Below are 15,012 nucleotides of genomic sequence, written 5' to 3'. Positions count from 1 at the left end.
AAAATAAAAGTATTAATTTCTATCATTTCTTTGGCAAAAATAAATAAATAAATTAATTATACTGACTACTAATACTGACACTTTTGAATGGTATAGTGTATATGTTACAAATGTATGTTGTTTTAGATAAATGCTGATATTTGGATCTTTCTATTCATCAAAGAAATCTGAAATAAACTACTCAACAGTTTTAAATATTGATGATAATAATAATAATAATAAATGTTTCTTAAACAGCAAATCAGCATATTAGAATAATTTCTGAAGGATCATGTGACACTGAAGAATAAAATAATGATGCTGAAAATTCAGCTTTGATTACAGGACTAAATTACATTTTAAAATATATTCACATAGAAAGCAGTTATTTTAAATAGTAAAAATATTTTACAATATTACTGCCTTTGCTGTACTTTGGATCAAATAAATGCAGGCTTGGTTCTTCAATAAAAAAAAAGAAAAAGTAAAAATCTTACAGTTCAAAAACTTTTGACTGTTACTGTACATTACTGGGAAAATAAGATAATATATAATATATAATTAAACAATGATGTACATATATGTATATGTATATATAATAAAAACCAATGCTTTAATAAATAAAAAAAATCTGTAATGATTTTTAATGGGTATAGTTTGACTTTTAGTTAACCCTGACTCATATAAATAAGTAACGAACGTTACAAAAGAAAAACTAATAAACAATTAAATAAAGCACAAGCACAATTACACCCTTCAATAACCACCCATATTTTTCTTTTGCATTCTAAATATTTATTATAGACAAAGCCTGAAATACCAAGACATCAGTTTGTATGATTTTTTTTCATTAATTCAATGCCACAAGAACAAAAGGTATTACATATTCATATCAAATTAACATTAGCTGCCAGAGAATAAGAAGAAACAAAATAGAAAAAAGAAAGAAAGAACAATTGTAGTGCTTTTTTGTTTTTCGCTTGTTCCAAGAGATTTACATACAGTTTAAAGTCATTAATAAAATGAGAAAAATTGGGTTTACACTGAGCCCACTTTTTCTTATGTATATGGAATTTTCCTAATAAAATAAACAAATGTATAATATGTTGTTCTTTACAATTCAATCTTTCATTTTCTGTATAAAAAAGCACATCGACTATACAAATTTCTATCATACGTTCCATTTTTCGGTTAATATAGAGTTCCATATCTTTACAAAAATAATATTGTGTATATACAATGAACAAAAAAGATGCAAAATGGTTTCTTTTTCTTGACCACAAAATTCACAGTTATATAAAATATTAAGCTTAAATCTTTCCAAAACATGCTTAGCAGGATAAATTCTATGAAGTGTTTTGTAAGACACTTCCTTAATTTTGTCATTAATACAAAACCTATTTGACAGATTCCATGCTTTAACCCAAGCGGTATTACCAAATAAAGAAGACCAGAAAAATCTCGCTGCAGGTAAAGACACAGAACGAAGAGCATTCTTTATCATCTTATTACTGTAATATTGTTTTAACACATCAACATTTTCAATGAAGATGTTTCCACAAGGATTAACCACGCAGATTCCATCTGAAATATATAGTAGTTTTTTTTTTTGTTTTGTTTTTTTAAGTTCCGTCACACTCTTTGCAATTGCGTCAATAACAATAGCAAATTCTCTTGGTTTAATTGTTTAAGCAAATATGAATGACTTTTTAAGGAAAAAATCTAACGTGATACGCAATGTTATTTACTTAATGCTGCCACAAGGTGTCGATGCAGTTTCAGGAAACAGTTCAGCGTTCACGCATCTAAATATCATTTTTTTTATCACCATTCAGAATTTATATCGAGCTCGACTCGCATTATATATATATCAAAAATCGACTCTGACAATAAAACGCGTTTACAACGCTATAAAGGAAGGAACGAGCACCGAATGTCCTGTATGTAAATGTCTCAGGTAAATCCCTCCCACGCGTTCACATTTGCTGAGGCTCGCCGTAATGTAAACACCTTCCCGCGCTCTGATTGGACAGGGATTGTTTTCACCCGCAAGCTCCGCCCACACAGCTTATATCTCTCCTCCCACTGATGATGGCCTGTCCCAAAACACAAGACAAAAACAAATTTCAGATACAAAGGGACGTAAATACTCTCTGAGCGAGTGCTCTACAAGCGACGACCGATTCGTTCATCTTTCCTCTAGGAGTTCAACCGCAGACAAAGATGGTTTCGCCTGTCACTGTGGTAAGTGTTACCTCTCTGAAAGGTTTTCATCAAAACATCCATGTATCTTCGACATGATCAGTTCATAAAGACATGCTATCAGTTAAACTCAAATCTGCATTGCATATGCATTCGTAAATGACCGTTTTCATTTCGCATTTATGTATTGCTTCGCTCTCTGTTTCTAACCACTTCTCCTTCATATGTTCTTTATGCATATTGTTATTTTAAAACATTAAAATGATGGTTATGTAGGGACTTGCTTATATTGTTAAGGATATAACAATCCATTAATAACAATCAATTGTTTGTTTAACATGCATATTTTTGGCTTGCATCCTTGAGTCTGTTATCTTGGGAATAACAATGAGCACGTGATTATGGCCAGCATGCTCATGTTTACTTTACCTCTACAAACCATGTGCTAAATGATCATGAATCGAGCTGGTTTATTTATGCCAAGAGTCCACTGATCTATAATTAAATAAACGCTGTGCAGCGTTTGTCTATTCTCTGTATTTCCCGATTTTTCTCGGCTTTCATCTGCTTTCAAAGGCTTCATTCAATGGAAACTCTCGTGACAAACCTTTATTCCTCTTTCATACAGACACATGCACTTTGACTGGCAAAGAGAGCCGTTTCAGTTCATGCAGTTTCTCTTGACATGATCTAGATTGTTAACCATTTTGTTTAAAATATATACAGGTACTTGAAATATATGGCGTTTGACCTACTAAATACATTTGCAGTTGAACTGTTTTTGTTTTGCTTTCTTCTGAAGCATGTTGTCACATCTTTCAGGTGTATAATGTATTAATCAAATAAATATTTCACCCAAAAATGCAAATTTGAGCCAAGATGTAAGTGTGTTTATTTTAATGAGAATAGATTACATGACTTGTCTTGTTCACCGACGGATCCTCTGCAGTCAATGGGTGCCGTCGGAATGAGTGTCCAAATAGCTGAATAATCCACACATAATGTAGGTAATCCGCAAGCAGTTTTGGTAAATTGCTTTAAAAAGTAATCACTTATAGCTACTAATTGCATATTCAGCAGTGTAATTAGATTACACTCTCTAAAAAAGTACTGCATTATTTATTATTACTAATGATTTCCTAAATCCCATATAATCTTCGGTCAGTTGAACAATAGAAGAATAGACATGTAACTGCTCTTTTAATTCTTTCAAATTATTAATGTTAATTTTCCTTATTTAGGGTTTATTTAATTACATCAGAGATAACTGTAATTATATTACAGAGAAATGAAGAGTAATCCCTTGCTTTACTTTTTCAAAAGAGAAAGATGACCGTAATCGGTTACTTATTAATAGTAATAGTTTTAATAAATCTAAAATCTAATAATTCACAATATTGCACATAATACAGTTGAGTTCAAAAGTTTACACCTTGCAGAATCAGCAAAATGCATGTTGTTGTTTTTTTAAGTACCTGAATAAGATATTTATTATAAAAGATGTTTACATGTAGTCCACAAGAGGAAATAATAGTTGAATTTATAAAAATGGCCCCGTTCAAAAGTTTACATACACTTGATTTTTAATGCTGTGTTGTTACCTGAATGATCCACAGTTGTTGTTTTTTGTTGTTGTTGTTGTTTTTTTTGTTTAGTGATAGTTGTTCATGAGTCCCTTGTTTGTCCTGAACAGTTAAACTGGCCGCTGTTCTTCAGAAAAATCCTTCAGTTTTTTTAGAAATTCTGTGTTTTTTCAGCATTGTTTGTGTATTTGAACCCTTTCCAACAATTACTGTATGATTTTGAGATACATCTTTTCACACTGAGTACAACTGAGAGACTTATATGCAATGAAAACAGAAGGTTCAAACACTCACTGATGCTTCAGAAGGAAACGCGATGCGTTAAGAGCCGGGGGGTGAAAACTTTTGAACAGAATGAAGATGTGTATATTTTTCTTATTTTGCCTAAATGCCATATTTTTATTTTCATTTAGTACTGCCCTTCAGAAGCCACAGAAGATTGTGTGTTTCCCAGAAGACAAAAAAAGTAAAATTTACCCTGATCCTTAAATTCAAAAAGTTTTCACCCCCCGGCTCTAAATGCATTGTGTTTTCTTCTGAAGCATCGGTAAGCATTTGAATCTTCTGTAATAGTTGCATATGAGTCCCTCAGTTGTCCTCAGTGTGAAAAGATGGATCTCAAAATCTTGCGCTCATTGTTGGAAAGGGTTCAAACACACAAAAATGCTGAAATCAAATAATTTGTGGAACCTGAAGGATTTTTCTGAAGAACAGCAGGCAGTTTAACTATTAAGGACAAACAAGGGACTCATGAACAACTATCACTAAACAAAAACACACAGCTGTGGATCATTCAAGTATGTAAACTTTTAAACAGGGTCATTTTTGTAAATTCAACTGTTGTTTTCTCTTGTGGGCTATATGTAAACGTCTTTTCTAAGTGAAATATCTTCTTCAGGTCAGTACTAAATAAAATAAAAATAACATGCATTTTGTATGATCCTTCTTATTTTAGTAAAATAATTAACATTTTGCAGATTCTGCAAGGTGTATGTAAACTTTTGACCTCAACTGGTCAAAAACAGCACATTTTACAAGCAAAAACAGTTGGAAGTTAGAATTTAAAGTTAAAAGGCCTTAATAATGGATTTGTTATACAAACATGCAGCTTTTTACTTCACAAGACGTTATTAGATAGAGTTATATGGATTACTTGTGGATTACTGTGATGTTTTTATCAACAGTTTGGACTCTAATTCTGACGGCACCCATTCACTGCAGAGTACGGCTAAATTTGCATGCTATTTTAGACTTAAGTGATTTAACAGAGTAAACAGTCCCACCAACACAATGGTTATGGTTAGTGATTCATCCCTTGTGGGGTTCACACACCTACAACCTTTCATTTACCAGCATGGATCTACAAGCACAAAGCTTTACCACCTCCTCTTTAAAGATCTGCACCACATGTTTACAATATAAAGAGGTCAAGCTGTGCCCATACAATCTCCTCACGTCAGCTGGCTAGAAATCAGAAGCACTTGTTCACAGTGTCTTTCTGTGTGACCTTTCTCAGACTGCGGGGTACACCAGAATCTGATTAAAATATACACTTGCTAACAATAGCCTTTTTTCCATTTGCCCCACGGGCGAAGGACTCGAACTACAAATTCCAAGACTAAGGTGGGTCATTGTAGTAGCTGCCCCTATTACTTAAGTAGTATGTTGTGTACCCTGCTGTTGAATCCACTTTTTCCCAATGTGGGCCATATTACAAGTCAAAGTAGGAAACATCTTGAAAAAAAAAAATTCCACAGATTTTGTATGCAAATTGATAATATCCAAGGTACACATTTCCAGTAATTGTGCAGTTAATTCTCATATTGTATTTCATAAAGTTTCCCTAAATGTGTCACTACCGAAACACAATAATATATAATTTAATAAGAAGGGTTAGATTAAGATTTTAGGTTACATGTTACATGTTCTTTGTAAATATATATTTTTTTCTATTTTATTACAAAGTTTTCAGAGGCAAATCAATAACAATTACAATTATAACAATATTTTAAGTGTGACTTATGAGTTTTGTTGTATTTTGAATCCAGTTTTTCTATGTAAAATGCAAAAAGTTGAACACACTGATTTCAAAGTTAAGGATATATCAGTTTGAATATACATTGAACCAAACACTATCATAAAATCTTAGCTGATAATTCAGTATACTTTATTTATGTTTCTGTCGTGTTTCGGACCTTGGTGTTTTGGTAGCGACCACATCACATTACAGAATTTTAACTTGCGTACTAAAACGTACTAAAATACAAAAAATATGCATAACTGTACTAAAATTGTGTCTATTTCCCTCAAATAAAAGATTTCATGTTCTCTTTTGTCACTACCGAAAGGATAATCAAAAGATCTTAGTAAACATCTAAGATTTAAATACTTGAATGCTTTTTAAATGTGCCTTTTGGTTGTGGGACAACAGTTTGCAGCCATTGTGTAGAAGGTTACACATATAAAAGGGAAGTATTCTTATAGTTTAAGCCGGGGTTATTCTTGTGATATTACTTTTTAAAGCACATTTTTAGCAATTTTAGCAAATTTCCTGCCAAATGTGTAAAAATGACAATAGGCTTACACTGAAGGAGGAACCCAAGTCATATCTAGAGAACATAATATAATAGATATTTGGGAGTGAGCTTTTTTGGCCTAAGCATTCACCTAATAACCACGACACTCTTGCAACCAACCTAAAACTCCCTAGAAACCGTCAAGCAATACTTAACTAGCAACCTCCATAGCAATACTCTGGAAGTCACGCTAGTAATAACCAGGAAATAATTTTCTTCTGAATATGATCAAATCTAGTTCTACAAGTACTATTTAGACATGATTAGAAAACTACTTGTCAAGATTAGGCATGTTGTACCTGTAAGATGTGGTGTGAAGTCTAGAATCACCCATTGAAGCCTTCCAGAGTAATCCAGTTTTGTAATAAGGAGCTTGTGCAATTAGACTTGACTCATCACCTTATTTGGTCACCAAAGAACACTAAGTCATTACTTCCTCGTTTAAGGTTTATTGGTTTGGTGGTGACCATCCACAGTCTCTTGTGAGTATAATAAAAATGGCACTCTAGACAAAAGGCCCTTAACTTGTTTTCATGGGAGAGTAAACTTTGACATTTTTCTTGGGTTTGTTATACTTTTGAGACTTAGCAAGTGTCATAGTTGTTATTCACGGTATCTCACATTTCCATGAAAACACAGATCACATTAAACGTATTGCTTTGTGTTAAGTGTTTCTTTTTTCTTTTTTATCTCCTCCAAATGTTAAGTATAAGAATGGGTCTGTGTCAGTCTTTCTGACTCACATGATGGTGTGTTTCATTTCCCATGAATGCAGCTTCAATCTCTCTTTTGTCCTGCAGGTCAAGAGCGAGGGTCCAAAGCTTGTTCCGTTCTTCAAAGCCACTTGCGTCTACTTTGTTCTTTGGCTGCCCACCTCGAGCCCCTCCTGGTTCAGTGCCCTCATCAAATGTCTGCCCATCTTCTGTCTTTGGGTTTTCCTGCTTGCCCATGGCATCAGCTTTTTAGGTGCCCACTCCAGTGCCAGGAAAATCCTGGCAGGACTTATTTTTTCAGCCTTGGGTGACGCATTTCTCATCTGGCAAGAACAAGGCTACTTTAGTCATGGTGAGTTAATTCATTTGTGTGGCTCTGATTTGATTAAAAAAGGATTAAGAGTTATTTGCAATGTGGGTTGATGGGAAAGGAGAGGTATGTCATCCATGGAACACAAGTCTGTTCATCAGAAGCTATAACACTTCATTTAACTTTGATTGCCCTTTCAAATGTGGGTTCAGTGAGTTTATGCAAATGATTTGAAAGCAGAAGACTGTGGTTTTTGCAAGTCACCACTCTCAAGCAAACTTCAAACTATCATGCCTGATTCAGCAGCTCTTGTATGGAGAAAGTAGCATAGAGGTTGAGGTTTTTTAGGTCAGGGTTGAGGGTTGGAACAAACCATTCTGCCCAAAGATACCCTTGGGAACCACAGAGTTACTCAAGCAAAGTTTTCCTCTGGAGCAAACAACAGTGTTATGATACCAAGAATAACATGCTTCCTGCTAAGTAATATAAAGACAGTGTGTATACCAGGGGTTTCAAGTCTTGCTCCTGGAGACCTTGCTGCAGAGTTCATCTTTAACCCTAATCACATCAGTCTTCAGATTTACTCAAAAGTTCTAGTGAGGTATATCAAAGCCAAACTCTGCAGGAAAGTAGCCCTCCAGGAGCAAACCTACACACCCCTGCTTTCATCATGACGTATTCTTAATTGTTCGCAATTGTATTTGCCTTACCAGGACTGCTGATGTTCGCCATCACCCACATCCTCTACTCTTCGGCCTTTGGGATGAAGCCCCTAAACTTGAGAGCAGGTCTGGTGATCGCTGTCATCTCAGCCATCAGCTACTCCCTTCTGTACCCCTACCTCTCAGGTCCCTTCACCTACCTGGTGGCTGTTTACATCGCTCTCATTGGCTTCATGGGCTGGAGGGCTATTGCTGGAGTCCAGCTCGCCAATGATCTCTGGACCTGGACGAAATTGTCGGCGTGCCTCGGAGCCGTCCTCTTCATGGTGTCCGACCTTACCATTGCCGTCAACAAGTTCTGCTTCCCAGTGCCCCACTCTCGAGCCATTATCATGGCCACCTACTATGCTGCCCAGATGTTGATCGCACTGTCAGCTGTGGAATGTCAAGACGCCGATGTGGCTTGGAAAAGAGCCTGAGGAGCCGCACCTTAGCCAACCTTACCCTAATGACTCAACATCGTTAGCAGCTATACAGGTTCAAGTTCCACTTTCTGCAACCCCTGGTTCATCCGCAGTCCCCCCGTCTGAGCACGACTGGGATATATTGGTTATAGTTGAGGAATTGCCAGTTTAAGATCATGTATTCATGCTGGACTCTTGTACAAGGTTTGAGAGTCTTGGTCTTGATCTGGTCTCTTTGCATAATTACAATAGCGCATTTGGTTCCTCTAGTAGTACAATCATTTTGGAATTGAGAAAGGAAAGACAAATCCAAATAGAGATCCAAATATCTCCCAACTTACCCTACTTTGACCGAGACTATCCCAGTATCTTCTCAATGTCTCTGATATTTTGTCCACTTCAGAGAGTCCCTGATAGTTTATACTGTGAACAAAGAGGGAGTCTTAAGTGACCAGTGTTTGTCTGTAGAACAGACTAGCAAATAATACAAAGTGGTTCAGATTCTTCTAGGGGGCTGGTTTCCCCATCTCACCATAGATTTCCCAGCATAAAAAACCTGAAGCGGATATGCTAGCATAGTGCTGCTGTACTCAAAATCAATGCACAAGTTCTTGTCATAGTATTGTGAGGTATACCCGGACACATTTCAAAGTCATTTGTTTTAAAACTTTAGTTAGTACACAAACCCTCATGCCTCCATACACATGTGCTGGAGAAGTTGTCTTGTCAAGCCCAATTGACTGCAACCAGTGCTAGGGTTACCTGGACTAGATGAAGCCCATATCCTACACCTACAGATCTGAGACATGACCAATACTAATATGAAAACGAGGTCAAGACGCTCATTAAAAGGGAAGTGGGTCTCTTTCTTGAAGGGGATTTTGGTGACTGTTGTCTTTGTCTTAGGTTTCTGCCAAGTCAGCTGGATTGCTCAGTACCTTGACCACAAGGAAACAGCAAATAAGTACAAGTTGAACTATTTATTTTGTCTGTATAGTATCGGATAATGTTTGTAAAGAGGGTGTGATGTCAGATGATACGGATGTATCAAGCTTCCAACCACTTTCCTTTGTCTCTTGCCAGTAGGAAACGTTTCACTCAAGGGAAAGTGGGAAACCCTGTAGTGGGCGAATAAACATCTGTGTCGTCAGCTGTAGATATTACCCGGTATTTTATTTTTAAGCCAGTATTTATTTTTCTTTTTTTAAATTCTTTTCTCATCTCATTTGCATCTATTCCTCCACCTGCAAATGTGTGAATATGTCACAGCACGATTGAGTGAACATTTCACAGCGTGTGAATATTTCACAGTACAGTGTTCTTCTTTTTTTGTGTGTGGTGCTGTGCTTTATTAGCTGAGTCACGTATTAGGATGAATCACAGCATATTTGAAGTCATATTTCACGGCGAAATAAAAAAAGTATATATTTTGCATAAAGAAAATGTCTATTTTAGAATTCTCATTATTCTCAGTAGCTTGTTGCACTCTTTATGGTACAACAAATACTACAATGATAATTGACCAAATATCAATATCAGTCACCGAATAATGTTACTAAACTAGGCTTCATTTTTTTTATGCAACATATTCGGCTATAAATGTTTGGGGTGAAATATGACCAGGACATTTTCTTGACAGGCTTTGTGAGTTTCCGCCATTTGAGCAAACCGCACATGTACTGTATTTACGATCAGTTGATTTGAACTGATTGTTGTTTTTATAAATGAATTTCAATAAGGGATCATCAGCTGATCCTTCACTCATACTAAATGAGGGAACCGTCAGCCGTGATGGAAAGTACAGCTTGGTCTGATATGTGCTCAGCTGTTGTACCCTCAGGTGTGAGTGGAAATGAGCTTTGAATGGAAACACAGCTGATCACTCAACAGTGGTCCATTCTGAAGTGACACGACATCTTTAACCTGGCCGTGATGTGCGGGACGGCGATATCCAATGGTGGACTGGCAGTAGACTCTATTTTTTGTTTTTTGATGTGAATGTACTCTTGGGTAAGTTAAATTTTTCATTCAAAGACTTGTTTTCATTCACATTAAATTAAATATGTCTACCCTACCCTATTGGCTATTGGGGCGTCCAGCATACCGTTACGCACATAAACGCTACTGTCGCTATCACCACACACACACTCAGCTCAACTGCTGACCTCTCGAGAAACAGCGAGGCTATTTTTACACATTTGCTTAATGCCAAGTTTCATAGGTTCCCTATTCAGGGGTCACATTGTCAGCAAAACATTTCAGCTTAGTCGAAAAACCGTACGTGATTTGCAAGGTCATCAAATAGCATGTCTCTTCAGGGCCATTGTGTGTCAAGCTACAAATCGGTGTTGTGTTGTGAAGGTCTGTGGCGGAACAACATTTTGAGTCAAGTTATAATAGTTTGGTTGAAGGTTTTCATGAAAATAAGACTCACTGAAGACTGTTTCAGAGTCACTCATAGTAAATATTAAGTGACCATTGTCTGATGGCAGATAAAGTCGATATTCCTGCTTTGCATTTCTTTTCTTCCTTTGTTGTTACCTCCCAGATGGTTAGAATTCGACCTTGCCTGGTCGTTTCCTCCTCTATTGTGTTAATGCGAGCTCCATAGAGGAGAACAGGTGCCTTCTGTTTCCATCACTGAAATGCTGTCTGTTGAAAAGTGTGGAGACGGTCACAGGCACGGGGAAGATTTCCTTTCCATCTGGCTGTGCTTTAGCTCACAACCTTATTCAAATGGCAATGAGCGATCGTTTTACCCCCTCTGTCAGCGCTTGTGTGTTTGATGCTTTTGTGTCGGGTCGAGGGGGATGAAACAGAATGCTGGGAGTTCAGTGGGTTCAGTATTGATAACAGTGTTTAGGTATAGCGGTCCTGTTGTTAAAGATAATGAGGAGTAACCCACTTGGTTCAGAGCACACCGCTGAGGGATGTAAATATCAGCACTTTTCTATTTCACCTTACTGAAATTCTGTTTTTGAGTTTGAGCCTGAAACATACTCTACGCAAATGCTTGACGCAATTCCCCAAGCCTGATTTTTGTGCATAACTGTTTTCCCAAATGTCAGGTTTCAATTTATGAAGTGATGCAAGTATGTGCTGCATACTCAACATTGCCACAAGGGGTGCTATAAACAGTTTTTTCTTTCACATCAATTCTGTCCTCCAAAGGCAAAGCGCAGTAACTACACATTTGGTCAAAATTGAGTTAAGGCTTAAAATGGACTTTGTGACAATTGTTTTGTCTTGTGGCTCAATTTTGTCCTGTTTCAGAGAAACGAGAGTGTCAACATGTTTGACTAGCTGGTGGAAACACTTTAAAGGCATTTTTCTCAGTGTTGGCGTAATTACTGCACTTTGCCTTTGGAGGGCAGAATTGTTGTCATGAAAGCTACAGTTTGAAGAGCATCATGACGTTCATAGCTAGCTACCTAAACAAAGGCCTGTTCACACCAAGAACAAGAACTACGAAGGCAATGATAACTAAATTAGCGTCCACACCAACGGATGATAATGTTGTTTATTACAAGTGCATGCTGCAGTTTTGTCATCTGCCGCTTTAAATGCTCAAGCTCTTTAAAGTCAAGTGGATCATGATTGGCTGTCAATTCTGTTAATCGTTTCCTTTGCTGGAAAATGAAATAAAAATGAAATGCTTGTCGCAGTTCCCAAAGCTCAATACAAACATCAGGTTAGAATTCATAAAGTGACACAAGTTTGTGCTGAATTCTCATCATCACCACAAGGGGTGCTATAAGCTGCGGTTTTCTTTCACATCAACCGTTGTTGTGAAAGGGCTACAGTTTGAAGAGCATCTTACTGAGGAATTTAGTTTAATGATGTTTATAGCTAGCTACCTGAATAAAAGCCTGTTCACACCAAGATCAAAGTACAATAATGTTGTTTATTCTAAGCGCACACTGCAGTTTAGTCTTCTGCCACTTGCCATCCAAGATGTTCATGTCTTTCTTTCTTTAGTCGTAAAGAAATTATGTTTTTTGAGGAAAACATTTCAGGATTTCTCTCCATGTAATGGACTTTTATGGTGCCCCCAGATTTAAACTTCCAAAATGCAGTTTAAATGCAGCTTCAAAGGGCTCTAAACAATCCGTTCATGACAGTTAGGGTACGTCTAAAAACTCCCGTCTCGTTTTCTCCTCCAACTTCAAAATCGTCCTACTTCGCTGTTTTACCTTTTTTGTAAAGGGTGTTTGAACTTGTTTGCATGTTCACTTTGTAAACTCTGGGTTGGTACTTCTGCAGCGATGTAGAATGATTTTGAAGTTTTCGCTAGATAAGACCCTTCTTCCTCAGCTGGGATCATTTAGAGCCTTCTGAATGCACATTTAAATGGCTTTTTGGAAGTTCGAATTTGTGGGCACCATAGGAGTCCATTACAATGGAGAGAAATCCTGAAATGTTTTCCTCAAAAAACATAATTTCTTTACGACTGAAGAAAGAAAGACATGAACATCTTGGATGACAAGGGGGTGAGTACATTATCTGTAAATGTTTGTTCTGGAAGTGAACTAATCCTTTAAATGCTCAAGCTCTTTGAAGTCAAAGAGATTTTGACTGGCCATCAACGTTTTATTGTTTCCTTAGCTGGAATAAAAATCATTCTGAAATGTTAACATTATAATTATTGTTAAAAATTAAAATTAAATGTGTGACGTAATTCCCAAAGCCCGATTTTGTGCATAACTGCATTTTCCCAAATGTCAGGTTACAATTCATGAAGTCACAAGGGGCACTATAAGCGGCATTTTTTTCACATCAATAGTTGTCATGGAAGAGAAACAGTTTAATAATGTTTATAGCTAGCTACCTAAATAAAGGCCTGTTCACATCATAAACGATAACTATAAAGGCAACGATAACTATACTAGCGTCCACACCAACAGACGACAATGTTGTTTATCTGCCGCTTTAAATGCTCAAGCTTTTTAAGTCAATTGTATTCGGAGAGTCAGTGTTTTTATCGTTGTTTAGCTGGAAAAAAAGTTTCGAAAGTGATTCCAACAACAATATCACTCTGTGACGTTAACGTTATAGCTGTGATGTCAACTTTAGTATTATCATAGATTTAGTACGATTTAAAAAAATATCATGATAGTTAAAGGAGAAGTCCGGTGTGATATTGACCTAAAGTGTATTGAATCATGATACCGAGTGTGAACGTACCTTGCATATCTCATCTCGGCTTGTCCACTGCAGTCCGAAATCTGGGGTCAGTTAGCCGATGCTCACAACAGGTTGTCAATGAGAGTCAATAGGGCATCGAAGAAGCCATGTAAATAAATCACTGTTTTACGCCATTTACGAGGCACAAACTAGCTCCACACTTCATTGGTAGACTGCTCGACACTCGACTTATCGTGACTAAATTCAAGATGGCGGCGGCCACTGAACTTCTTGCAGTTACTGTCTGTATAAATCTTCTCGTAAATAAACTACCGGTGCTTTTTCTGAGTTCTCAATGTCTCGTTTTAAATGTCAGGGCCCTTGGAAGTCTACCAATGAAGTGTGGAGCTACTTTGTGCCTCGTAAATGGCATAAAACAGTGATTTATTTACATGGCTACTTCGATGCCCTATTCACCCTCATTGACAACCTGTTGTGAGCATCGGCTAACTGACCCCAGATTTCGGACTGCAGTGGACAAGCCGAGATGAGATATGCAAGGTACGTTCACACTCGGTATCATGATTCATTACACTTTAGGTCAATATCACACCGGACTTCTCCTTTAAGGCCCATTTACAACAAGAATGAATGGATGAAGTTCTCAACCGTTTAGAATTTTCAATCTTTAATCTTTTTTTTTTTTTTGAGTCACAGTGTAAGGCGCCTTTTAAATGCACTTTGCTAGAGAGGTAAATATATACTCATTTTTCCAATAAGTGGTGCCATTTTATTTCACTAAAATAAAAATTTGTTCCTAAACCTAGTGAGCTACCATACTGTCTGCTGTCTAAATCAGCAGCTACCTTTATCCTATGTGAGATCGAAGAGTTTTGCATTAGCATGTTACTAAGCTAACACAATAGCATGTCGCTACTTTCACAACAGACCGTTTTATTTAGTTTGAGCTAGTGTTAATTCAGTATTGAGTCGAATTTATGTATTTATATTTAACATTGCATTCGACGCATCCTCCATCTTGGATTGAGTTTTCATTGAAAGATTCCTGCAGTGCTGTTTTAAAGTTAGGCTTAAAACAAGCTATGTTAGTCGGTATCATTCACAACTTGCCTGAAATGCTGTCTAAGTAGGTACCTCACTAGGTTTAAGTGTTCAAACATTAGATGTGGGTAAAAAAAAACAGACATTTTCTTTCTTATTTGTTCTGTTCAGTTTTTGCTTAAACGCACCTTTATTGCTGCGAACATTGCGCACAATCACAACTTTACCAAGTTTGTTTTATATTATTCTGTATCACCTCTGCCTTTAAGAGTATATCAAAGCGTAGTTGCTGTTTCTAACATCTGATATTGTATAATCTGGCTCGATTCAATCTTAT

The 15,012-nt window shown here is 36.8% G+C and overlaps 1 protein-coding gene across 1 annotated transcript; it reads left to right on the top strand.

Moving 5' to 3' along the window:
- The first annotated feature begins 2,202 nt into the window (after positions 1-2,202).
- On the top strand, positions 2,203-8,797 carry tmem86a (transmembrane protein 86A). Its single transcript, XM_073831276.1, has 3 exons — positions 2,203-2,223; positions 7,141-7,405; positions 8,077-8,797. The coding sequence occupies exons 1-3, from the start codon at positions 2,203-2,205 to the stop codon at positions 8,502-8,504; spliced, it is 714 nt and encodes a 237-aa protein (XP_073687377.1). The 3' UTR covers positions 8,505-8,797.
- Positions 8,798-15,012: the final 6,215 nt, after the last annotated feature.

This window comes from Garra rufa, chromosome 25, assembly GCF_049309525.1.
Source record: "Garra rufa chromosome 25, GarRuf1.0, whole genome shotgun sequence".
NCBI classification, from domain to species: domain Eukaryota; kingdom Metazoa; phylum Chordata; class Actinopteri; order Cypriniformes; family Cyprinidae; genus Garra; species Garra rufa.
Note: the sequence above shows the minus strand (reverse complement) of the source record. Positions and strands in the feature narration are given on the sequence as shown.

Excerpts from the sequence above, each read along its gene's own strand:
- tmem86a (XM_073831276.1), top strand. The coding sequence starts at position 2,203 with ATGGTTTCGCCTGTCACTGTG. Across the intron at positions 2,224-7,140 it reads TGGTTTCGCCTGTCACTGTG|GTCAAGAGCGAGGGTCCAAA; the intron begins GTAAGTGTTACC and ends TTTGTCCTGCAG. Across the intron at positions 7,406-8,076 it reads ACAAGGCTACTTTAGTCATG|GACTGCTGATGTTCGCCATC; the intron begins GTGAGTTAATTC and ends TTGCCTTACCAG.